At 38.8% G+C, this 27,687-nt stretch overlaps 1 protein-coding gene and 2 pseudogenes across 1 annotated transcript in view; all 3 read right to left on the bottom strand.

Moving 5' to 3' along the window:
• The window catches only part of SLC2A13 (solute carrier family 2 member 13), a 374,249-nt gene extending 371,661 nt beyond the window's left edge, over positions 1 to 2,588 (bottom strand). The window contains exon 1 of the mRNA XM_066258114.1: positions 1,891 to 2,588. Coding sequence (XP_066114211.1) covers positions 1,891 to 2,443 — 553 coding nt within the window. The 5' untranslated portion in view covers positions 2,444 to 2,588. The remainder of the gene's footprint in view (positions 1 to 1,890) is intronic.
• Positions 2,589 to 7,259: 4,671 nt separating this feature from the next.
• On the bottom strand, positions 7,260 to 8,836 carry LOC136324775 (14-3-3 protein epsilon pseudogene; annotated as a pseudogene).
• Positions 8,837 to 26,658: 17,822 nt separating this feature from the next.
• On the bottom strand, positions 26,659 to 26,759 carry LOC136327962 (U6 spliceosomal RNA; annotated as a pseudogene).
• Positions 26,760 to 27,687: the final 928 nt, after the last annotated feature.

A 27,687-nucleotide genomic window follows, 5' to 3' on the forward strand; every position in this document is an offset into this window, starting at 1 on the left:
ACAGTACTTATCAACATACCATTTCCATCAGGACAGGTTTCTGGCTTTTCCTCTGTTCCAGGTAACCTTAACCTCTTTGAATTCAACAGCCCTGAGAGCCTTTCTTAGGGATCATAGCAAATCTTATCCTGCTTTAGTCCCTCCTGACTTCCCTACTGGAGTATCAACACTCCTCATCATTGTGCTCACAACATCTGGAAACGGAGCTTACACACAAGGGGCACTCAATCTTCCTAACAGATAAGAGTCAACAACATAATATCCCAAAACCCTGCACCTGCCAATAGCTGAACACTAGGAAATTTCATTTAGAGATCTCTGAAAAACATTATTCAGTTTCAAAATCACAAACAAGATTGTTATTTCTATGCCAGAAGAAACAAAAAGTGGTCTGGGTGTCCCAAGCAGAGAATGCCGAGAAAAAGAATCCGGATCAATTGACTTGAACGCCAGGTGACCTGCTGAAGGGCCTAAAGGCACAGGTGGTTCCTCTAAGAGAGGTTTCACTTCAGCTGTACTTTTTGGACATTTTGGACTTTAATGTGCCAACTTAACATTTTGCTGGGAGCCTCCTCCGGCTTCACTAATTAGCAGTCCTATAAACAAAAAGGGAGGTCGGTCATGACACCTCTGGGATAAAAAATGCTGTGAGCTGGGGTTTAGGCTTATGGTTTCTACGTGTGGAGTTGTCTAAACGGGGCTCGCTTCCCGGAGAGCCTACAGAGAAGGGGTGAGAAGCATAAACGTCAAATGAATGGTGAATGGGCCCCAGGTTGAAAGGGCTTTCTTCAAGCCCCAGCCGCAGGGAAGAAATAACATCAAATGCACCCTAAAGGAAACAAAAACTGAATTATGAAATGCAACGTTTGAAAAGCATCAGCGGTGTGTCTTAGAAAAACTACCAGCGAGACTGAAGTCTCAACCCCTCCCCACTTTCCCTCAAAAACGCTTTCTAATAATATTGACCACATTCCAAATAGCTTCCATCTGCCAAGAACTCGCCAATTTCCCTTCCCCTGCTCAGCAACCAGGGTGAAAAAAATCAATGCCAGGGAAACCTTAATCCCTTATTTTTGAAGTAAATTGCAAATATCTATCTTGCTGGGCATTTATCCACAGAGAAAGTAACTCCTATATAAATTTAGGAAATAAACATGACCTTTAATAGATAATTTGGTTCCCAACAGGAAGGCAGGAGAGGCAAAATAAAGAGAAGAATGGGTGAATATGAATTTAAAGGAAAAAGAAAAAAACAGAAGAGCAAGGAATGCATACTAGGAAGATGAAAGTCAAGGGAAATACAAAAAGTAAAAGTAAAAAGAGATAAAAATTATACCTAAAGAGAAATGACTAAAGAAGGAAAAAGAATGGATAGCAAAGAATAGTTTTTGACAGAATTACTTTAATATTAACTTACTGTGAGTTTAAGGCTGATTGGGTTTGGAGTTTGGAATCTAGAAAAGGCAAGGAGCTAGCAGTGGAGAAACAAAGCAAGAACATGCAGAGAGAAAAGTCAAGAGACCTTCCCTCATGAATTGTGGAACAGCATCAGGATGGGCTAGATCAAGGAAAAAGCCGGCGATGAGCGGGGTTCTTGAAGTGCCCAGAGAGGCAACAATCAGCGGGTTCACTTATCCGTGGGTGAGCCAAGATTCCACGTGGGACCGGGGGCGAGGGGGAGTCTGACTACTACAGCAACCCACCACCCCTCTTAGAGGCAGCCTCAGAGGCGGGACTAACGGGCGGGCGCTCTCGGGGCAAGAGAAGTGGAGGGAGTGTCCAAGGAAAGACCCGACGGGGACCCCGGAGGAGCTGGAGGAGCGCAGCGACCAGGGTCAAGGGCGGTGACGCCAGGAGCCCCCGGGTGCCCGTGCCAGAGCCCGAACTCACCGATGCCAAGCCCTACGACCAGGCGGCCGGCGAGCAGGGTCTCCTTGTTGCTCGCCGCGGCCAGCACCGCGGAGCCGGCGGTGAAGAGGGCACTGGCCAGCAGGATAGCGGCGCGGCGGCCGAAGGCGCCGTTGAGGGCCCCCCCGGCCAGCGCCGAGACGGCGGCCGCCCCCACCGTGCTGGACACCAGCAGCTCCTGCCACAGCGCGTCCAGGCTGAGCTGCCGCTTGAGCAGCAGCATGGCTCCCGACACGACCCCGGTGTCATAGCCGAAGAGGAAGCCGCCCAGCGCGGAGAAGACCGCCACCACGTACACGAAGGCGGGGGTCTCGTCCTGCTGGAACTGCTGGCGCGCGGCGCGCTCCAGGTCCCCGACGCCGCCGCCCGCGCCCGCACTCTGCAGGCTGCTGCTCGACTCGGCGGCCGCCAGGAGGCTGCGCTCCCCGGCCGCGCTCGCCGCGTCCGGCTCCTGCTGCTTCCTGCGCCGCTCGCCCTTCAGGCTGCTCAGACTCCGCAGCGTGTACTCCACATTCTCGCTCGCCTTGCGGGACATAGGGTGGCAGGGGCCCGGGGCTTCCCGGGGGGCGAGGCTCCGCGGGCCGGCGGTCTCGGAGGGCTGGGCAGCCTGAGATGGCAGGAGCAACCGCCGCCGCCTTCCTCCTCCCGGCTCCCGCTCCGGATCCGCGGCAGCAGCCGCCGCCGCCGCGGCCGCTCCGGGGAGAAAGTTGCTGCCCGCCGAGCTCCGGAGCTGCGGAGTTGGAGCCTGGCGGGTCTCACTCGAGACTCACGCCCCGCGCCTGCCGAGCTGGCGTCGCGGAGCGGGCGGGAGGCGGGGCCGCGGTCACGTGTAGCCCGGGACCCGGAGATATTCCGCCCCCTCCCTGGGCGGGGCCAGGCTCAGCCAGCTCCGGACCCCGCCCCCCCCCAGGTCCAGGGAAACCTCTGGTCTAGGCTGCCGCTTCATTAGGGCTTTGGCCATCTCTCAGGGATAAATCCTGGCCTGGGGGTTGCAGTTGAGAAGCTGGCCAGTTTGGGAATGCCAGGCAATAGGTTTCCATACCGGAGAAACAGGCTACAATGATTGCACAGTTCGGGAGGATAGGGAGAGAACCCTTTAAAACATCCTGACCGCCTTCTGCCCACCTGGTGATGTCCATGGCTAGAAAGGGTCTAGTGTGGCACACGGCAAGAACCCTTCACTTCATAATATTGTGACATAAATGAGTTTGTTGTGGAGCAGTTCAAGGCTGTGTTCTCCCATATGTATGACGCATTTTTCTCTTATCGCCAGTCCTTGCTCAGTTTATGTTTATTTTAAAAACATGGTTTGGGCAGAGATCACGTATCTGCCCAGGTGAATCCCAAAGCTTCTTCTATGGTTCCGTGATGTGTAAAAGATTCACGTTTATTCATTTCACTCTTGTGTAACCAGGTAGTTCCCAGTGGTAGAAAATAAACCCAAGAATCTATTTTGTGACTTAACACGCCACCTTCACACCCTCCCCCAACTTGCTCACGGAAAGGAAGGATGTCTTCTTCCGGAGAAATCCCCAATGTTGCCCTCCATTTGTAGGGACAAACTGAACGACTTCATTTGCTTGTAACAAAGCAAAACATTTTTGCAACCAGTTGTTGTTTTGTAACTGTTGCAATTAATTGTCTGTTCGTAATTTTTTCTCCCTTTGATCTAAATCATTTGTAAATCGTTCCATACAGTTTCACTTCAGATGAGAAGCATGACTTCGACTTTCTGATTTGTTTTCATTCTTCGAGCTGAGGGCTTTATATGATTGTAGTCCTTGCAATTTCGGTGCTCTTTTATATCCCTTGTTTGAGCAAAAGATTTCTTAGCCTGAGGCCTATTTTCATGTAGTCCAAAACTTTTTTCTCTTAGAGGAAAGGATTTTGTCGTTTCTGTTTTAAGTTATATTAGAATTTGTCAAAATCGCCTTTATTTGGATTATCAGTCATGATTATATCCCATAATATAGCATTTTCCTGTCCAGCAACAAGGAAAAATAGAGTTCAGAGGGCTTAACTTATGAAACTTATTATGTGGGTTCAAAGCAAGGCTCTATCATCATCCGGAATCAGTTATACACAGAGAGCTTTAAACACTGGACCAATGAACTTAATATTCAGGGTCAGAAAAGATTCAGGTTAGAGCGCCTTTTTCCATGCCTATATAGTAAAACTGCGCCACCTGGTGGTGATCCGATTCACCGCTTCTGATGAGAAAGGCACCCCAGTTGAGATCAGCTGTTCTTGTTGACAGTTCTCTTGTTGAGGTGAAACAAGCTGCCTTTTATTACCAGCAAGTGTAGGGATCACCTTGTCTCCAGAGCATCCCCTTGTTGGAAATCCAACTTTGTGTAACAGAACACTAAACTACTTAAATAGTTTTACTCCGTGTCATTAGGGTATTTAAATACAATCAGTTTACATCTGAAAAGAAATATGACTTAGAAAAAGGACATGGAGAGTTACACAGAGTTCTACTCGGCCTATGGAGGGAGCCCAATTCAATTTAGCAACACAGTGTGAGTCTAACATGGGGTTCCCAAAGCCTGCCCCAACTAAAGTTCATGGAAAGCCCATCAGCTGAGCATCAAAAGACCTGAGTTCTACCACGATCACTGTTTTATTCTACAACTTCTGACAAACCACTTGATTAGTTTTTGCTTTGTTTTCTCATTTGCAAAGGATATAAAGATGCTGTAACTACTAACTAGAGTAAGCATGAAAAAGTATTTTTGAAATATAATTAATTGCTATTGCAGAGTAAATAATAAATATAAGCATCACTACTGGTTTACAAGGTAAATTCAAAATCCCCAGTTTTAAGTATATTTGCTTTACAACGTGCAGGAACCCTCAAGGCCTACTCTAGAAAAGGGAGAGAAGAGAGAAGGCAGTGGGGGGTGGGGCGAGGACAGGGTGGGGGGAGCTGTGGTTATCTATACTGCAGCAGATCCTGAATATTAGGCCCAGACATTAGTCGTTAATTCAATATAAGTAATTGTGGTGATTATTGTTGACTGTTTTCTTTATGTTTGTTGGATGTTTATTTTTAATTACGCAAGAAATGCATCCTTGTTGTAAAGCAGTCTAACAAAAAAGATAACACAAAGTCCTTCTCAATCATCTCTTCCACCTTAACAGTCCCTTTTCCCCAGAGATAAACCCTCCTACTACTTTAAAATGAGTCTTTCCAGAACTTTCTCTATGCATGCTTATGTATACATTGCTATATACAGAGTAAAATATGGAAGTTGTTTTGGTTTGTATTGTTGTTGTTGTTTTTTTTTTAATTCATTTTAGAGAGGAGAGGGAGAGACAGAGAGGAGGACAGAGAGAGAGAAGGGGGGAGGAGCTGGAAGCATCAACTCCCATATGTGCCTTGACCAGGCAAGCCCAGGGTTTCGAACCAGCGACCTCAGCATTTCCAGGTCGACACTTTATCCACTGTGCCACCACAGGTCAGGCTGGTTTGTATTGTTTTGATTGCAAAAGAAAGAAAACCCCAATCAAACTGGTAATACCAAATCAAAATCATAGCAGAAAGGGTGGATTTATTGACTCTTGTCTCTGAAAAGTTTAAAGTAACTGGTTTCAAGTACAGCTGGATCTAGGATGCAAACACCAGGATCCCCCAAGAGGAGACTTGACTTAATTTCTCCATCCTGTTTCTGGCTACTTAGGCTCCATTCTCAAATTCCATGTGGTGACCAAAAGGCTACAAAAAGCTCCATTTTCTATATCCTATTCCACTCATGTCTGAGGGGCACAGAAAGAGCTTCTTTTTCTGCAGCCCTAGCAAACTTCTTGTTGTATCTAATTGGATATGTCAATTATGCACCCATCCCTGACCCAATTACCGTAGCTTGATGATTGCAGTTTGATGACCAGGTGAGGGCCAAGCAGTGCCCACATCTTGAACTGTTAGTGGAATTGTATCATATAGGCTGAGATGGTTGGGGTGTTCCCATACAAATATAGGGTACTATTGATATTTTGCCAGTAGATAGGCAAATACTGAACAATAAAGCCAACAGATTTGAGTTATCAAAACTAACTAATAAAGTAACATGGCATAAAAGCTAAGTAAAGCATTTAAAGAAGGAGGAAAAGCTGAGAGAATAAAATATATTGCATAAATATCAAAGAAAACGAAATATATAAAATCACTGAATTTGACTATTAAGTCAATGGTTTCCTGGCTGGTTGTCTCAGTCGTAGAGCATTAACCAGTCCTGTGGATGTCCCAGCTGGATTCCCAGTTGGGGCACACAAGAGAAACGACCATCTGCTTCTCCATCTCGCCCGCAGCCATGGCTCAATTGACTCTAGTGTGTCGGCTGCAGGTGCTGAGGATGGATCCGTGGAGCCTCCACCTCAGGTGCTGAAAATAGCTTGGTTATGAGCATGACCCATGATGGGTGGAGCATCAGCCCGAGATGGGAGTTACCAGATGAATCCAGTCAGGGCACATGAGGAAGTCTATGTATCTCCCCTTGGCGAAGAAGAAGAAAGAGGAGGAGGAGGAGGAGGAAGAGAAGGGGAAGGGGAAGGGGAAGGGGAAGGGGAAGGGGAAGGAGAAGAAGGTGGTGGTGGTGGAGGGGAAGAAGAAAGTCAATGCTGAGAACCTAAGTAATGTACACCATGGTAACTATAGTGAATAGTTCATTTTATATTGTATATTTGAAATTTGCTAATAGAGTAGATCTTAAATGTTCTCACTACCAAAAAGAGATAACTCTCTAAGATGATGATTATGCTAATTAGCTTGGTTGCAGTAATGATTTCACAGTGTATATGTATATAAGAAACATCACTTTGCACATCTTAAATATATATGATTTTCGTTTGTCACTCATACCACAATAAACCTGGAGGGAAATAGAGAAAAATAGTCAATGGTGACTGCTGAGGACCAGAATGTTGCTTTGATGGTATTATGCTCAGAAACCCAGTAACACCAGAATCCTGCCCCATGGATCATTCCTCATTTTCTGTACATATAATACACAATAGCAACATCAGAATAAATGTCAATAGTACAAAGATGAAGTATGTATTCCATGGTTTAGTTATAAAATATAATAACATGTGCTTAATAGTTCTCCCCAGATCTTGCCTTTCTTTGATTTGCTCTATGGAGCAGGAGGAAAGAGACAGGATGGGGAAGGCTAGACTGGAGGGTAAGAAGAAAGGTTGGTCAGCATGCCCTAATGGACAATGCACTATCAAGAACTGTGTTCTGTAGGGAGATGTGGGGAGGAAACACAAGAATGCATGAGGCATGGGTGATTTTTTTTTTAATTTTATTTTAGAAAGATAAAAGATGGAGGCACAATAATTTTTGGCATTTTTAATTTAGGTTTGCTTTTATTTAAATTTAATGTTAATTCCATGCTGTCTTTCAGTAAGAACAATACAGATTCTGTATCTGTGGCTCCAGTCAGATATCCAGTAGTACAAATTAGCTTCAAGTTACACATACTGAACAAAAGAGGTTGAGGAAGCGAAGGAGGGATGAAGGGAAAGGGAAGGAGAAGAAACAAAGAATTGAACACGCATGCAGGCTTTTCCATACCATCTTCAATGCTAACCTGCTTCAGAGGGAGAGTAAAAGTAGGCAAGAATGAGCAGCCACGGACTATTGAACTGTTACCAGCACCATGCTTTTCAGCAACATTTCAGCAGAGTTTGAAACACTTTTTACAGCAAAACCATTACAGCAAACTCCCCAAACAATCTCTCACCACCTCAAGGTAACGCCCAATCAATTTTAAACATTGGTATAAAATTCAATTTAAACAATTAGAAAAAGGAAGGATGATATCATGTGTGCCTCTGTAGTGTGATTAATCTCTCTCTTAGATGCTTGCTTCACCTAGAAGTCTAATGGCTTTCAAATGTAACTCTCAGTTCTAAGGTGACCTTGCCACATCTGGCAGGAGACAACACAGTAATGCTGAAAAAGCCTCTATGCAGTCCTGTTAGTGTCTTAAAGAATCTAAAAGCTAGGACCAGTAAAATCCACAGAAATTCACTCTTGCCTTTAAGAACTTTTGAAAACTGTTTTTAAAAAAACCAACAGGGCAGGAACCTAAATTCTGAGACCAAATGTAAAAGTCAGATTTGGTGGTTCTCAGTGACAATGGGGAAATTTCCGGGGAGGGGGGAGGGATGGAAAGGAGTAGGGTGGTCAGAGATGGTTTCTCTTGTTGGCTTTTATGTCTCACTGATTTTCATCTTCCACATCCTGCAGCGCTTCTTTATTCTGCTCTTCACCATCACCCTGCATGTCTGAAGTCCATAGTGTCAGATTATCACGTAACAACTGCATGATAAGTGTAGAGTCCTTATAGCTTTCTTCACTCAGCGTATCCAGTTCTGCAATTGCATCATCAAAAGCTGCTTTTGCCAACCTGCAGGCTCGGTCAGGGGAATTGAGAATTTCATAGTAGAATACTGAGAAATTGAGAGCAAAACCTGAGCGAATAGGATGCGTTGGTGGAAGTTCTGTCATTGCAATATCACTAGCAGCCTTATAAGCCACTAGACTGTTCTCTGCAGCTTCCTTCCTGTCATTCCCTGTGGCAAATTCGGCCAGATACCTGTGATAGTCCCCTTTCATTTTATAATAGAAAACCTTGGACTCGCCAGTGTTAGCTGCTGGAATGAGGTGTTTGTCCAGTACATCCAGAATATCACAACAGATTAACTTTAGTTCAGTCTCAACCATTTGCCGATATTCCCGAATCATTTTTAGTTTGTCTTCTCCTCTTTTGTTTTCTTCTTTCTGTTCAATGCTGCTGATTGTTCTCCAGGAAGCTCTTCTAGCTCCAATCACATTTTTATATGCAACAGATACAAGGTTTCGTTCTTCAACTGTTAACTCCACATCCATCCCTGCTACTTTCTTCATTGATTCCACCATTTCCTGTATTCAGTCTTCACCTTGCTTTCTCCCACCTTCATGTAATCTTCCTTATGGTCCCTTCTGAATTCCCAGTGCACAAATGGAAACTGCAAGCTGTTATTTTAGGAAGAATTTTTCTCAGTCTGTTGAGAACTTCAGTGCCGTTGGATAAACAAATGTTTTTTTTTTTTTTTAATTTGCTCCTTGCATTGGGGCAGCTCCGTGTGTGTGGTGCATGCCCTCAGCGTGGCAGATCTCAAATTATGGACTGCCTTCCTGTTAGGGAGGGGTGATCGTTTGCTATTGTTCACTGGAGGAGGGTATTTTTTCCCCCAGCTGGTTTTTCAGAAGAGTGCGGAGAGAGAGGAGCCCTGCTAAAGCTTGTGGGGCCCTATGACTCTGGTAAAGCCAGAGAGTGAATAGGGTCTTGGGAGCCCTGAGCTAATGGGAAGTGGTCTTCCCTGCCTGTTTCGAAGCATGGGTGATATTTTAACACACATTTACCTTGCCCACTAATCACCATGATCCACCTAGGAACAGAACCTGTAACACAACAGAGTATCGCCACCTCCTTCTTTGGGTGGGGAGGGTTGCAATGCCTCTTCTACCTCACAGACTTTTAAGAGGGCAATTTCAATTCAGAGAACATTTGTGGGAAATAGCAAACATATACTGCAGTTTCTAGGAGTCTCTTGGTAAACATAATAAAGAAGAGAATAGCTTAAAGAGTTAGCAGAACCAAGAGAAAGAGTGAAGGTGTCAGGCCTGACATGAATTTATTTAGATGCTGAAAAGAAGGAAGACATTGACAATTCAAGAGCCTAAATGATTGATAGAGCAAAGTCCCAAAGAAGTCAGGGAGGATAAAGAGCAAGATCATTGGGGGAGCCTGGGATGTGGAGGACCCAGGTTTGAGACCCCGAGGTCGCCAGCTTGAGCGAGTGCTCTTCTGGTTTGAGCAAGGCTCACCAGCTTGGACCCAAGGTCGCTGGCTCAAGCAAGGGGTCACTCAGTCTGCTGTGGCCCCCCAGTCAAGGCACATATGAGAAAGCAATCAATGAACAACTAAGGAATCGCAACGAAGAATTGATGATTCTCATCTCTCTCCCTTCCTATCTGTCTGTCCCTATCTGTCCCTCTCTCTGAGTCTCTGTCTCTGCCACACACAAAAAAAAAAAAAAAAAAATCTTTGAGGAGAAGCTAGCCATAAGTGGAAGAGGAACACTTCTTCCTCTGAGAAAAAGGCAACACAGTATTAGTAACAAGAACAGGGAAAAAGTTCTGTTGATTGAATAAGTGGTTGGAGAGGAGAAGGAGTGAGCCTAGATGTTGTAGGCAGAAAGACCCCAGTTTATGTCTTTACTCTGCTACTTATTTGACTATGCAACCTTGAACAACTTCTTTCCTCTAAGTACCAGTTCTCTCTTCACTAAAAGGGAAATGGTTTCATTATTTAGATGGTTTTACAATATTTAGATGGTTTCATTCTGAAACAGAAACTCCACACTCAAAACTATCTTATACACTACAGAAATGTATTATTGTATAAATCTGACTGTCCAGGAGCTGGCATCAGGAATGGTATGATTGGTCTTAGAAAAATAGTATCAAAGATCCAGATTCTATTCTTTTCTCCATTCTGCTATTCTTAAGTATTAGTTTTATCCTCTGCTGATTTCTTTCAAAGTTGTAAGAGAGCTCCAACATTTCCAGGTATCCTATTTGTCCAATTTATACAGAAAAGCATAGTACCTCATTCCTATCCTCAAATGTAATACATTCCAGGTAGAAAAAGACCACATGACCACATGTAATAACACCTAAAGCCTATGTACGAAACTGTTGTAGTGGTAAAATTGCAGTGGAGCTCAACCTTGACTGCAGAATGTCAGAATATTCTTTATTGACCCAGATGAGTAGCTGCAAATGATAACAGTTAAAAAACAAAAAAAAATTTAAAACATGGCTTACAATTTCAAGAAATATTTTAATTAAACAGAATCTAGTAATTTGACATGAGAATAGTGGGAAGCATTTGTTTCAAAGTTGAAACACTAATAAAACTAACAATAATTCACCTTTTCTGATTGAGAATTTATTTTTTGGGTTACTAGTTCTTCAGCCAGTTTCAATGTTTTGGCCAGTAGTGGAAAATACTTTTCAAATTTGTTTTGCAACATGATGAGGTCCTCACTAATCACATTGGAACAATTCAGTAGGCTTTATTTTGCAGTTTGAATCCAAATTGTAAACTCAATTGTGAGAGTGGCTCTGTCTGAAGTTGTAAGCATGGTAATATTAGGACTCTGCTTTTCGAAATTGAGTGAATTTATCATATTAAAACTAAGTAAAGTATCCAGCTGAAACAATTTACTTATATTTTATAGTTGGCTAATGAAGTTATTTAGATAAATTAATAAATTCCTGTCTCCATATACTATCCTCCTAACTCAGGAGAACCCAAACTTTTAATTTGATAATACAAATTTTGTAACTCATTGCTCATATAAGTTACATGGTATTGATATTAACAAACAGCCATTAGTACTTGCAATGCAAAATAAGATCATTTAAACTAACTAAGGCAAAAAGAAATTTTTGAGCAAGAGTGGTCAACCTCAATGTTTCCAAAGGAACATTATAATATTATATAATTTCCTTTCAGACTCTCTCTCACAATTTTTACAATGTACACCACAAAATACTTTTATATACAGCAGGGGTCCCCAAACTTTTTACACAGGGGGCCAGTTCACTGTCCCTCAGATTGCTGGGGGGCTGGCCTATAAAAAACTATGAACAAATCCCTATGCACACTGCACATATCTTATTCTAAAGTAAAAAAAACAAAACGGGAACAAATACAATATTTAAAATAAAGAACAAGGACACTTAAATCAACAAACTGACCAGTATTTCAATGGGAACTATGGGCCTGCTTCTGGCTAATGAGATGGTCAATGTGCTCCTCTCACTGACCACCAATGAAAGAGGTGCCCCTTCTGGAAGTGTGGCGGGGGCAGGATAAATGGCCTCAGGGGGCCACATGCAGCCCGTTGGCCGTAGTTTGGGGACCCCTGATATACAGTATCTCAAATACACTGTCACTTTGAGTGATGTTGAACTTGCTTTTGTATCCGATTTTCTTGCTCACGGTCAGTAAGTGTGGAACTCCTACCTCCTCTGCTGTGGAGGTAGGAGTGTTCACTACTTCCTTCCTGTGATTTTCTTAAACTGGGGAGTCTTTCAGGGAATGTGTCTTTATAAGTGCAGTTAGAGAGGTTTTATCTAAGAGTCAGCCCACAATTTAAGAAGAGTGTTCTAAGTAAAGGGGAGCAGGCTCTGTCCATCCCAGATTCTCTGACACATTGCTGGAATGTAGCAGGACTCAAAAACATTTAATGAGAAATGAATGAAAGATCCAGTGTGAATGAATGGTGTCATTCTGTATGAAATAGGTTTGACTTGGGTCTGTAAGTCATCATTTTCCACATCTGTACGCAATATGATGAAATAATGACAACTGAGAGCATATAAGTGTCTGTGTAACATACCCCTGACTCCAGCCCGATATATATAGAGTCCAGGCAGTGTCAGATTTTAACTGATCCAAAAAAACATGGTTTGTAAGAAATACAGAGCATAGACTATGGATTTTAGTAAAAATAAATGTACTAACCCTTAAGCATTTACTTTATAAAAATCACTTTCTTTGTACTGTCCTCAATTATTCTTATTCCCAGTGGGAAAACACTGGAAGTTAATAGATAAAAGAGCTTATATAAATCATTATGAAGCAAATTATTACAAGTGAAAAAATTCTGATTGAGTAAACAGGAGGAAAGAGAAGAGATCAATTTATTGAAATTTAAAATATTTTAAAAATAAAGTTGTATTTTTTCTCCTGTTCATAGCTACAAAATAAAAAAGTTGTTATAATAGATTTATTCTTATTCTTCACTGGTACTAAAATTGTTGAAGAAATGTCAACTGTCTAAAAAATAAATTATTTTGTTTAGGTTTTAGAATCTGCTTAGTTTTTACATTCATCTGGCCTACTAATAATCACTGTTTGTCATTTATCTGAGGAGCCCTAGGTTACAAGTGGCAAAGCACAACTTCTGTGAACTATCTCCAGATTAATAGGAATTTACCCAGCTACTAACCAGATACCTGATTACTCTGCTTATCGCTGTGATTTTGCATATTATTCTAAAAAAAAGTTGTCAAATTTTAAAAAATGCATAAACCCCAAACAGAATAAAAATACATCCTTTGAAAATCATTGAAAAAAAATCCTGACAATTTTAAAGCTGGAAGCTAAGTCAATATACTTGGTAATCAGTGATCTGTCATCTTGGAAAATCACTCCAAATTTTATGGAAATCAAGAATGAGATGAATTTTTCTAGCAATGCTTCCAATGCTGAAAGAACAAGAAACTCTTCCAAGTGTGAAAAAGCGTTCTTAGAATGCAACACAAAAACAAACTGTGTTTCTGAGCTGAGAAGCTGGGAAAATTTTATTATTTTCTCTGAATTTTGAATTGTCATAGGACATGTTTAAATGAGTATAGAAAAATTCAGTAAATACATCATTGCCCCTGGCTAATGATGACAGATATTCCTCAGGGAGTGATTTGGTATGAAAATAAGAATGTAATAGTGCACTTACAAGAAAAGCAAAGTTAATTTCTTTGGGATGATCTTTGTTTTGGAAAATTGCCGTGAAATGTTCATGCAGGAGCCCTGGGCTAATCACAACTATTCTTCATAGACCTACTGGCTAAGCGTAGACTCAGCTTTCAGTGATCATCCTAATGGATGAGAGATTCATGGGCAAACAGTCAACTGTACATAATACTCATAATTTTAAAATCCTTGTTGATATTAAAAATAATATTTTAGGTTTCTGATATGGTTTAGGTATATAATGTGCTTTGTAACTTTTATTTTTAAAACTTTGCATTCTTTTTTTTATTGATTTAAATTTATTGTTTACATAGATTCAAGTGTCCCAGCGAATACAACCCCTCACCCCCTTGTTCCCCTCAACATCCCCCTTTTCCCCCTCTCCCCAATGCCCTCCCTCCTTCCCTCTAGGATTTGCTTTCCTGCTCTCCACAACGCTGTGTTATGTATATATAATTTCACCAATCTCTTTCCCTCCTCTGATCCCATCCTCTCATCCCTTTTCCCTCTGGTCCCTTTGATTCTGCCTCTGCCTCTATTCTGTTCCTCATTTCGTATTGTTCACTGGATTCCTCAAATGAGTGAGGTCATATGATATTTTTCTTTGTCTGTCTGGCTTATTTCACTTAACATAATAGTTTCCAGGTCCATCCATGTTGTTGAAAAAGGTAAAATTTCCTTCTTTTTCATGACCCCATAGTATTTCATTGTGAATATGTACCACAACTTTTTAATCCACTCGTCCACTGACGGACACTTGGGCTGTTTCCAGATCTTAGCTATTGTAAACAATGCTGCCATAAACATGGGGAGGGGTGCATTTCTTCTTTTGAATCAGTGATTTGGTATTCTTAGAATATATTCCTAAGAGTGGGATGGCTGAGTCAAAGGGCAGTTCCATTTTAAATTTTTTGAGGAATCTCCATACTGTTTCCCACAGTGGCTGCACCAGTCTGCATTCCCACCAGCAGTGCAGGAGGGTTCCCTTTTCTCTACATCCTCGCCAGCACTTATTATGTGTTCTTTTAATATTTTCTTTTTAAAATTATATTCTAGAATCACCTGTATTCATTTTAATTTCCCAATTTATAGTAGACATTTATTATGCTTTTTGACCTGGTACTTTTGAACACTCTTTCTCCATTTGGGGAATTGCCTACATTTACCAAAACAGAAGCCAGAAGGTTTTTTTCCAGCATTCCTCAGAGGCAGGGGCAGATATGAGACCCAGGCTCAGCCAATCAAATATTAATACATCTGCCAAGACTTCATTTGGAAAAGAATAACATGAAAAGAGAGGCTCTCCATGAAGTACATCTTAATGAGGGTGGCAGAGATGGACAGAGGAAAGACATATAGCTTGAAAATATGGCAGCAACAGTCCTAGTGGGTATAGGCCATGTTCAAACTTGACAACAGGAACTGTGGGGTCTTGACCCAGCAGTAGCAGAAGGGTCTGTTGCAGCAGCCAGTGGAGAAACTGAGATGTGGTTGAAAACATAGCCTCCGATTGTGATTTCTGGCACTTGCAAAATTCTATGAATGTATAGCAATACCACAGAAGTTGTGACTTGCCACTTCTAACCTAAGGTTCCCCAAATAGTGACTGACAGTGATCACTAATAGGCCAGATAAATGTAAAAACTAAGTAGATTATGAAACCCAAACAAAACAAAATCATTTATTCTATAGTTTAGACAGTTGACATTTCATCAATAATTTTAATACCAGCCCGACCAGGAGGTGGCACAGTGAATAGAGCATCGGACTAGGATGTGTAGGACCTAGGTTCAAGACCCCGAGGTCGCTAGCTTGAGCGCAGGCTCATCTGGTTTGAGCAAAGCTCACCAGCTTGGACCCAAGGCTGCTGGCTCGAGTAAGGGGTTACTCGGTCTGCTGAAGGCCCAGTCAAGGCACATATGAGAAAGCAATCAAGGAACAACTAAGGTGTCACAATGAAAAATGAATGATTGATGCTTTTCATCTCTCTCTGTTCCTGTCTGTTCCTATCTATCCCTCTCTCTGACTCTCTCTCTGTCTCTATAAAAATAAATAAATAAATAAATAAATAAATAAATAAAATGTCTTAAAAATAATTTTAATACCAGTGAGAAGTAAGGTAATATAAACATAACAGATCAAAATTAGTAAGATCACACTGAAGCACCTTTTTGGAGAAATTCATAGCACTAAATGCCTATAAGAGAAATAAAAAAAAATCTCAAAGCAATGACCTCAGCTTTAACCTTTAGATACAAGAAAAGGAAGAGCAAATGAAATTTTAAATAGAAGAAATAAAATAATAAAGGTCAGAGTAGACATCAATGAAATGAAAAACATAGAAACAACAGAAAAAAATCAAATGAGAATAAAAGGAGGTTCTTGAAAACGATTAATAAAATTGATCATTTTCTCACTATAGTTATCAAGGATCAAAGATGGAAGACACAAAATAAGAGTGGCTACATTACAATACATTTCACGAATATTAAAAGAATAGTAAGGGAATATTATAAACATTCTATGCCATAAATTGATGAAATAAACATATTCCTTGAAATATACAAATTGCCAAAGTTCATTTAAAAAGAAAAGATAATCTATAAAACCTTATATCTATTTGTAGTTTCCATGAGGAAAATTTCAGGCCCACTGGAATTAGTTTTACTAGTGAAGTCTATAAGACTTCATGTTTAAGGAAGAAATATGATTCTACACTAACCCTTTTGGAAAATTGAAAAAGAATACTTCAGCATTATCTTGATTAGAAAACCAAAGTCATTACAAGCAAACTACAAAATTCTCATATAAGACATCTAAACTGAATTTTTAGTAAATTAAATCCAACAATATACTAAAAGGATAATACATTATGACTAACTGGAGTTAGTCCTAGGAATGCAAGGTCAGTTTTACATTCAAAATTTATCAATACAATTCACTATATTAAAAATTTGTTTTTAGAAAGCCATATAATCATCTGAATGGAAGCAGAAAAATACAATTTAAAAAATACTTCAGTCATTTATGATAAAAGAAAAAATCCTTTAGCAACTAGGAATCATAAGACTTCCTTGCCTGACTAGGTGGTGGTGCAGTGGATAGAGCGTCAGACTGGGACACAGAGAAGCCAGGTTGAAAACCCCGAGGTCGCCAGGCTTGAGTGCAGGCTCATCTGGTTTGAGCAAGGTTCATCAGCTTGAGCCCAAGGTCGCGGGCTTGAGTGAGGGGTCACTCAGTCTGCTGTAGGCCCTGGGTCAAGGCACAGAGAAAGCAATCAACGAACAACTAAGGTGTCATAACGAAAAACGAATGGTTGATGTTTCTCATCTCTCTTCTTCCTGTCTGTCTGTCCCTATCTGTCCCTCTCTCTGTCTCTGTCACCAAAAAAATTAAAAAATAAATAAATAAAAGACTTTTTTATCTTTAAAAAAGCCTATAACTATCATCATATTTAGTGATAACAGGCTGAAGGCTTGACTGTTAGGATCAGAGACAAAGTAAGAACGTTCATGCTCATCAATTCTATTCAACTTAGTACTGAATAAACAGTAGGCGAAACAAAAAAATAAAATACTAATAAAACAAAATTCATCTAGATAGGAAACTGTCTTTCTTCACAGATAATGTTAGTCTCTAAAATATCCAACGGACTCTACAAAAGAGTTTATTAGAACTAATTAATGAGTTTAGCAAGGTTATGAGATATACTATCATTAACAAAATCAATTATATTTTTATATGCTTGAAACAATCACCAGTTGAAATAAAATTACAATTAACAATTGCATAAAAATATTAAATACTTCAGAATAAATTTTATAAAAGATGTAAAAAAGACAAACCTGTAATTGCCTGAAAAATGAAAGAAGACCTAAACAAATGGTGATCCCTAGTATTTTCATGGTTTTGAAGATTCAGTATCATTAAGATATTAGTTCTCCCCAAGTTGATCCATAGATTAAATACAATCCAATTCAAAATTTTAGTAGTTTTTTTGGTAAAGATACTGACAAACTGATATTAAGTTTATGTGGAAATGCAAAGGAGATGGAATATATTAAACAACTTTGAAAATGAAAAACGAATGTTGGGAGATTAAAAACACACTTGATTTGGCCAGTTAAAATCAGGGATTACTTGATTTTAAGTCTTATTGCAAAGATATAATAATCAAGATAGTTTGACAATGATGTAAAACAGACAATAGAAAGAGTTAATAGCATCTAGACCAGAAATTGATTCACATCTATATGCACAACTGGTTTTCAACGCAATAATAGGCAACTGGGTAGAGAAAGAATAGTCCTTTCAATAAATGAAGCTGGAACATTTGGTTATCTACATGCAAAAAATATTCTTTATATATATAAGAAAATTTAAAACATTGATTTTTAAAAAAACACTGATCTTTGGATTTTTTTACAAGCAGTTTAACTAACTGACTGATTTAGAAATTATACCTAAATAGTCATACTAAGCGATTAAAAATTAAAAATTGAATAGTTTATTATTATAATATTCATAACACTTGTGTGTCCTAAGAAATGGAACATACAAATTTTATAAATAAGATTCCTTCCAGATCAGAGCTAGCCACAAAATAATGCACATGTCTCAAATGCTTATAACTTATGAAACCCAGTCATATGATATAAGAAACCATGATATAAGATTACTGTGAGTAAGCAGAAGATTCAGGTACCTGTAAGTTGACACCCGTGATGTGATTTACATAAACTGTAAATTGCAAGCAATGCTGTAGGAGTACAAGTATTCATTCACTGAATAAGGACTTTTAGGTCAATGACAAACTGTACATAGGACGGTAGTCTCAAATTATCTTAATGAAGTTGAAAAATTCCTATCACTCGATGACATTATAGCAGTCATAACATCATAGGGCAACTCATTACATGTGTGTGGTGATCCTGTGTAAATAAACTTACTATGAAGTACAGCACAAACAATTATGTACAGTACATAATACTTGATAGTAATTATAAACAACTATGTTACTGGTTTATATATTTACAATGCTATACTTTTTGCCATTATTTTAGGATGTACTATTCTACTTACAAATAAAAAGAGTTTTCTGTGAAACTGTATGCCCATGTTATGTCAGCAGCAGCCTCATGCATCTCATGTTTACATTTAAATGTGGGTCTCTTAATTGAATCATTTTCCCTTGTGCTTTCTTTAATCTCTTGTCTGTACAGTAACATGTTGTACTTGCTTGTAGCCTAGAAGCAATAGGCTATATCATAATGCCTACAAGTGTAGTACACTACACCCTCTAGGTTTGCATAAGTACTCAGTGAAATTCTCACAATGATGAAATCACCCAAGGACTCATTTCTCAGAATAAATTCCAGTCCTTAGGCAGTGCATGACTATCGTGCTAAATTTTTCTCATCAGTTGCTAAGAATCCAGTCAGCATCAAAGCCCAATGTCCTAGTTATGAAACCAACCAGTGATGAAGTTATGCTGAAATTTGGTTGGGATGACATAATTATTTTCTTATCAAGTAACCACTTTTCAATTATTAGAAGATTTAGGACTAAGTAAAGAGGTATTAAAGAAAATCAGAATCACAGTATTGACATTTCAGTGTTATGGAATTTAAACATAGTTGGAGTATCCTTGTAATGAAAAAAAAAAGGCCTTTTAGAACAACATATATCAAGCATTTAATTCTAATTTAAAATTAATTTGTGATTAATTAAGACTTTTGTTTTTAAAGTAAGCCCTCATTAACTGCATAGATTGAAACATTTAAGAGAAATCAAGAATCAAAGTATTTAGAAGTTTAATTTAATATTTTTATAAAAAACCAGTTTTATACCTGAAAGGATTTTATTTTATTTTTTTGTATTTTTCTGAAGTGAGAAATGGGGAGGCAGAGAGACAGACTCCCACATGTGCCTGGCTGGGATCCACCTGGCATACCCATTAGGGGGCGATGCTCTACCCATCTGTGGTGTTGCTTCATTGTAACCGGAGGCATTCTAGTGCCTGAGGCAGAGGCCATGGAACTATCCTCAGTGTCTGGGCCAACTTTGTTCCAATAGAGCCTTGCCTGTGGGAGGGGAAGAGAGAGACAGAGAGAAAGTAGTGGGGAAGGGGTGGAGAAGCAGATGGGCGCTTCTCCTGTGTGCCCTGGCCAGGAATTGAACTGGGGACTTCCACACGCTGGGCCGATGCTCTACCACTGAGCAACTGGCCAGGGCCAACACCTGAGAGGATTTTAAGCCATATAATTAAAGAACATAAGGAGGAAATTGAATATTTTATTTTTCTTAATATAGTTTAAAATATTAAATGAGTCTTATTGTAGTAAGGTACCAAAAAGCTACAGAATTAATATTAATATTTTAGGAAGCTTAAAGAACATTTTATTAATTTGGGCTAGGTGTGCAGAGAGATTTTGTAAATGTGATTTCTATACTTGTGAGATTAGCACCAACTCAGGATGGCTGATAGCATTGTATTGTAAATGAAGAGGGGAAGGAGATTTAAATTTCTATCCTTCTCCCACACCTGTAAGGAAGCAGGTAAATAGCTAGCCAGGTGCAGAAAGAGAAAAATTAAAATAAACCTTTTCTTATAGTGATGGACCATTTACAGGCATTTTATCCCCTAGCGCCATGGAAACTACCCCTCCCTGCCTGAAAGCATGTAGTTGATGTATGTATCTCTAAACAAAGGAATGGCAAATGAACACTAGAAAATTTAGGAATATCTTTTAATATGTAGAATGACATTTTTATTATTGTGTTACCTTATAAGTTTTAATGTGTAAAAACGTTTTTTATGAATGCCATAGACCAGGGGTCCCCAAACTACGTGCGGCCCCCTGAGGTCATTTATCTGGCCTCCGCCGCACTTCCGGAAGGGGTACCACTTTCATTGGTGGTCAGTGAGAGATACAAAGCATGGCATCGCTCACATACAGTACTACTTCCAGTGTCGTGGGATGCACGCCTTACGGCTCCGGAAGCACGTCACATCACTTGTTACATCTAGCAGTGACAAATATGGAACCGGACATTGACCATCTCATTAGCCAAAAGCAGGCCCGTAGTTCCCGTTGAAATACTGGTCAGTTTATTGCTTTAAATTTACTTGTTCTTTACTTTAAATATTGTATTTGTTCCTGTTTTGTTTTTTTACTTTAAAATAAGATATGTGCAGTGTGCATAGGGATTTGTTCATAGTTGTTTTTTTTTTATAGTCTGGCCCTCCAATGGTCTGAGGGACAGTGAACTGGCCCCCTGTGTGAAAAGTTTGGGGACCCCTGCTATAGACAAATGTTGTAAACTTGCTAATGAATTGTGTCCCATCACCCTCATCCTTTTCCCAAACCTGTATAGGTGAAAACAAAGGTTGTAAGCTAGCCCGTGTGTGATTAAGGGTATATAACCAGCCCCTAGAATGTTTTTGAGACACATGATTTGGGCCTTCCAGATTGCCCCATATAAGCTATATGCGGCAGGCATATTTAATAAATCTCCTCCTTTAATAAAACTCTTCAAAACTCATCTGGATTTGGTGTCTCTATGTAAACCTGTGGAATTGAGGTTTGGGTACTTTACAACACTATCAAATATTATTCAGAAACTGCTAAAATTATTAGACTTTAAAGTAGACTAGATTAGTGCATTCAACTTAAAACTCTAAAGAAGAATCTTAATAAACTGAATTTTAAAAGAAATCATTGATTTCTTAAATCATTCTTAAAATCATTGAATGATTTCTTTTGCACTGAATATCTGCTCTTGAGGAAGGAGACCACCCCCCTTCAAATAAGAGGCTTCAAAGATATTTTATAATATAGGCCAAGCATTCAGAGAGAGTTTGTAAATATAATTTTGTACTTGTGTAATTTACAAAATCTCAAGATGGTCGATCATATTCCTGCTTAGGAAGGGCTGTTATAATGTAAATAAAGAGGTTTTCCTACTTAGAAGAGTTTGAATAGAAAGAGGAAGGAGGCTCAGACCCCCTCCCTTCTATACTCCTGGTTGAAAAAAGGTAAAACAGCCAGGAATGTAAGAGGGGGAAAGGAGACTTGAATAGCCCTTTCCTCTCCCCTTTCTTTCTCCTTAATGGACAATTTACAAATGATTATCCTCTGGCATCCTGCAAGCCCCCTCCCATCCTGAAATAATGTAATTAATGACAAAGGAATCATGTGACCCACGAATGTGAACTTATGTTCGGTAAAGGGTATATAAGATGTAAGAAATCTAATTTCGGGGAGCACATGTCTTTGGAGCTATAGCTCTGTGTGCTCCGCTGGCTTAATTAATTCTCTTTTTCCTCTTATAAGTTATCTGAATGTCAATCCTCTGAGGTTTTGCTCTCCTGCAACACACAGATATAAAAATCTCACATTTTCATTTGAACTTTGTCCCACATTTCTATTGTCTCTTAAATTCTTACATTTTTAGCATGCAAGTTATTGTCACAGAGTTTTCAGGAACGTACTTCTCAAAATTGCAGAAAACTGTGTGTGTATACATGTATGCTTCTTTTATTAGACTGAGTTTCAGGAAAGCAGAGATTTCTTCTTGTCTTCTAGGGACTTGGTTGTGAGCTTGGCACAAAGCACATTTTCAATAGGTACTCAACAGGATCTTGGTAATAGCTGTTGATAAACTCACTTGTTTTTCTTAACTGGAGCTCTTCTCTAGCCCTTATACACAATTAATTCCAGTGTGAGGATCCTTGGCTCTTGTGAACATGTCTTAGGAGGCTTTTGGCTGCTTAGTATCTGACCCCTCTCTGATGTTTGGAAAATCTACTACTCTGCTCAATTTTGTTGGGGGCCTTAACTTAGTAACCGGAAAGTCCAGATAATTGTTCTCCATGATCACTGGCAGCTACACTGTAGTCTTATCATCTAAAGTAAACCAGAATTTCATAAAGAGTTTTCGGAAACATATGAGGTTCACAAAAGACAACCTTCAAACAGATGTTTGTTTACCTATTACATTATATTTTACATCATATTATTTACATGTTTTATTAGTAATAATTGACTCAATTATTCTTTGTTTTGTGTCTACCAAATACCAAGTTCCATACTTGGGTTCCTACCAGTGAAAAGGACAATCCCTTCCCTTATTGGCTTAATTTCTAGTTATGCAATTAATTCCTAGTCTTAAAAATAAAAGAATTGCAATTTTTGATATGTGTTCTATAGCAGTGGACTCCAACCTTTTTTGGGCCACGCACTGGTTTAATATCAGAAAATATTTTCACAGAACGACCTTTAGGATGGGACGGATAAATGTATCATGTGACCGAGACAAGCGTCAAGTGAGTCTTAGACGAATGTAACAGAGGGAATCTGGTCATTTTTTAAAAATAAAACATTGTTCAGACTTAAATATAAATAAAACAGAAATAATGTAAGTTATTTATTCTTTCTCTGCGGACCGGTACCAAATGGCCCACGGACAGGTACCAGTCTGCGGCCTGGGGGTTGGGGACCACTGTCCTATAGGATACAGATATTAGGATAGCTGAAATATAAAATAATGGTAGTCAGTAGTCATGGGTTAACATTGGATGCTTAGATTGTTTTGAAATATGGATCATAATGCGTCAAAATAGTATTTTAAACTAATTCTAAACAATGAAGAAGTACTAGTCAAGCATATTAAGAGGAAGATGATTCATAGCAGAAGAAACAGCTTCATTAGGGGACCTGAAGTTCTGCATGTTCAAATAAGTAAAAGAAGATCATGTGACCAGAACACAAGGTGTGGCCTGGGAAAGGTGAGGAGGAATGAAATGATTTTGGAAAAATAGCAAGGATGAAGCCCAAAGTCTTGTAAAATGAGTGTCTTTCACTGATAAACTCTTAATAAATTTTTGGTTGATTCTTCTTGACATTTTTCTTTCTCCCTTTGATCTTTAAATTCTTGAATATGACACCAAATTATTTATTTAGTCTTTAATATACTTGCATGGCATTCTGCTCCTGCTAGTACTTTGTTATTGTATAGTATATTGTATTATATACATAATTATTCATTTTTTCTAGTTTAAAATAACTCATTTAAGTTTTATTTTTATTATTAATTCTGTTATCACAAATGTTTTTGGGGCTTTAAAATGTCTTCTTCTAAAATACTTTTTCTAGTAAACTTTTTACCCATAAATATTTTTGCCTACATATTCTTATATTTTCTCATGTTCCATTATTTTTCTAAGGGACATATTTTTCATTTATTCTTATAAACAAACCATTTTTTTTACCAGTTACCTCTCATGCCAGCTGTAGCTTACCAGGCCATCATAAGTTAGCATTTTTCAAGAGTAGTTTAGAATTTTTAAATAGTTCAAGGCTGTATTTTACATCTGAATATCCTATGTAGTTGTTTTTGGTTTTTTTTTTTTTTGTTTTTTTTTTTGCTACAGGAACAGAGAAGAGAGAGATAGAGCGAGCAACAGATAAGAACAGACAGAGAGGAGGGGAGAGATGAGAAGCATCAATTCATTGCAGCACCTTAGTTGTTCGTTTAAAATGGCCTAACTTGCCTGACCTGTGGTGACACAGTGGATAAAGCGTCAACTTAGAACACTGAGGTCACCGGTTTAAAACCCTGCACTTGTCTGGTCTAAGGCACATATGAGAGTTGAAGCTTTCTGCTCCTACCCACTTTCTCTCTCTCACTCTCTCCCCTCCCTAAAATGAATTAAAAAAAAAAAAATGGCCTAACTACACAATACTTTAAGACTCCATTTGGTATAATAAATGTTTATGTAGGCTTTCTTACCAAGACTTGAAAGTAAATTATTTAAAGCAACACACACACACAGTGAGAAAGAAATAAGGATTAATTATCTCTAACTCCAAACAAAGAATAAAATACCCCAGGTATTTGTGTCGTTTAGTTAAGTCTCTTTATATGCTCTGCCACTCTTTGCAAAGCTGTTCAGGAGATAAGCAACAAGAGAGCAGTTGCGCTTCCCAGTTAGTTACCTGCTGGAATCTTCCGGTCAATCTGCTCTCAACTCAAGCCTACGAGGAAATCTGCGTGAATCTTCCTGCATTCTTCCCCTTCATTTGCTAAAACTATCCTTTCTTGTTTAAGAAGTTGAATGACCCAATACTGTTTTCTAGTTTAAACATGTTTAAACATTTCTTTTGCTACTAGCTGTCTAACCCGTTACTGAGAATAAATACCTGAGCAGAAGTTCAGAGAAATGACGTTTACGCTGATCTGCATGTTGCCATGGAGTTCGAGTCTCTTGGCAGCTGCACTTGTTCAGGGCAGGTAGGGAACGGTCTGCTTATCTGAAAAAAGCAACGCTTCATTTTACCAACGCAGTACATGAGACTTTGAAATTCCTCCATAAACTAATTTTTTTCTTACTCTACTGCAAGCTCTAAATATATCTACCCCAAACACTACTACTTTACTGTTACAAGAGCAAAATCCTGTTGTTATGCTGCTACAGGATTCTATCATGAAAATCATGAATCTCTTTTTTAAAGTATTTAGGAAAGATTTCATTCATGAGAAAATCTTGGAAGAACACACTAGTCTAGTTTTAAGAGTTCTATCAATAACACTATGTATTTGAGAGGAAAAGGCTATCACTGATGCTTTCTGGAGTCATTCTTCCTAGGGAGAGGGAAATAATTCCAGATGTTTTTGTTTCCTTTTATCTTACACACTGGTGCTGCTTGTGAATTCTCTGTGAAATTTCTATTAGCTTGAAAGGTAGCACCCAATCCAGAATAAATGTATCTGTGAGGAGGAAATAAAAATTGCCACCAATTTGGGGAAAAATGTATAAAATATACTTCTATACATTGCAACCCTATCTTTTGCCTTCAATATACAACTTCAGTTCACATGAAAGAGGAAAGTTTATGTTGAGTAATACATAAATTATAAATGAACTGTACTGTTTTTTAATAAAGGCACATCTTTGGGATAATAAATAAAATGGCACTGGTGGCTATGAAAAGTCAAATGTCCGTTCTTTCTCCCTCACCCATCCCAGTTCTACCAGGATTATCCCAAAAAGCAAGGAGTGTCAACAATTTCTACTTTCAATTATTTTGCTGGTTACCATCAATGTTGGATTAACCTTGTAGCAAACAGACACTTTAGCTTTGGGGCCCTTCAGGTGCAGAGGTCTCTCCAAAGCTATGGGAGTGGCCCAGAAATGGGTCCAGGTTATGTGAAGCCTAAAATGTATACATTTGGGGGAAAAGCCTTTAAGTAAATAAATGCAAGACTACATATATAAAATTACTAGGACTGTTCCCAGTGCCTTGCAGGAACCCCTTGTCAGTTAAGATTCCAGAAGTTTAAACTTTATTATTTCAGGGTCAACCTACCTTTGGTTGCCATTTTTAGATTTATCAACAACATTGGACAGCATCTGTTGATTGCCAACTCAACAGATGAAACATTTGATGTATCCACCCTACTTACCAATTTCCATTTCCCCCATCTACCTTCTCGTTTTTATTTTTGTATCAGTGTTATTGTATTGATAGTTAAAGTTTACAACAGTCACTAAATTATATTTTTTATCTGTTGTATGTTCATTCCCAAATCCAGTAAACAGCAAATACAATATTGCTATATAAATAATATTTTCTGTCGAATCAAATAATGTGGTTAGATGTGTAAAGAAGTAAATGCAATCTTGTATCATTTAATTTTCCTACTCTAAGGGGATCTTTCAGTCCATTTAGATTTACAATATTCTTAATTTTTCTCTAGATTTTTTTAGACTTCTGGATGAACTTAGCTATTTCTGCTTCTTGTATCTTTGTTGTTATTGTTTTCTTTACACACCTTCTGGATTAACTCCTTAAATAATTTTTATGTAGTTTTATAGAATTCATGATACCCTTCAAAATCAAATGACTTCACAGACAATTGTTAGTTTCCAAAAAATGTTTTTTTCTTTAAAGATTTTATTTATTGATTTTAGAGAGAAGTAAGAGAGAGAGAGAAAGGCAATGGGGGAGGAGCAGGAAGCATCAACTCACAATTTTTGATTCTTGTATGTGCCTTGGCCAGGCAAGCCCAGAGTTTCAAACCAGCGACCTCAATGCTCCAGGTTAACACTATATCCACTGAGCCACCACAGGTCAGGGCTTTTTTTATTTTAATGGAATGCTTCACAAATTTGAGTGTCATCCTTGCTCAGGGTTCATGCTAATCTTCTCTATAGTTCTAATTTTAGTATATGTGCTGCCAAAGCAAGCATAAAAAAAATGTTCCTTGTGCACAAATTTCAAAGATACATTTAATTTAGTTCTCCCTTATATACTTAACCATAATAACATGTCTTTAAGAAAAGTTTCAAAGAAAATTATAGTAATGAAGAAAAGCATGGTAGGTAGGCATGGTGAGGTAATGGTTGACTCATCTCAAGGTAAATGAGACCATTCTGAGTTGGAGTAACCTTTTGTGCTTACTAAAGGGCATGCATTTATATAGATAAAAGCAAAGAGGAAACAGTAGACATTATGCTATTCAACTGGAAGAGTTGCTATTTGCTAAAAATTTAAAGACTATTTCTAAATGGTTTTTCTTTCTTTTTGTTTTCTCAGTTTTCAGGTAAGAACAGCCATGCCTTATGAACAAACATAGGCTCTAAATTCATATATCAGAATGATTTCACTTGTGGAATAAGCACTTCAATGATTCAAAATATACTTTAAAAAATCTCTATTGAGATTTTTGTGAAATAAATTGTATATGTTCTGCAAGCTAAGGAAAATAGATCATCGTACTATGATTTTTAAAATTCTTCAAAATACAGTAGTAGTCCCCCCTTATCCTTGAGGGATACATTGTAGGACCCCTAGGAATACCTGAAACTAGATAGTACTATGCCCTATTCAACTCCTTCAACTCTCCTGGAAATGTGGCATCAGCAGACACAGCCTCTCTAGTCATTTTTATATTTTCCAGTTTGAATCTGGGTAATCATCTCTCATTTATAGCAAATGATTTGGTGTCACTCATTTCAGGACATGCCCCCCTGAAGTCTTCCAATAGGTTCAATGCTTTCTGAGCAACATGTTGTCATCAATTGGACCATGTTTTCTCTTCTGGCTTTTCACCCATGATTTTTTTTTTAAAGATTTTATTTATTCATTATAGAGAAGGGAGAGAGAGAGAGAGA

The sequence above is a fragment of the Saccopteryx bilineata genome, chromosome 2 (assembly GCF_036850765.1).
Source record: "Saccopteryx bilineata isolate mSacBil1 chromosome 2, mSacBil1_pri_phased_curated, whole genome shotgun sequence".
In the NCBI taxonomy this organism is placed as follows: domain Eukaryota; kingdom Metazoa; phylum Chordata; class Mammalia; order Chiroptera; family Emballonuridae; genus Saccopteryx; species Saccopteryx bilineata.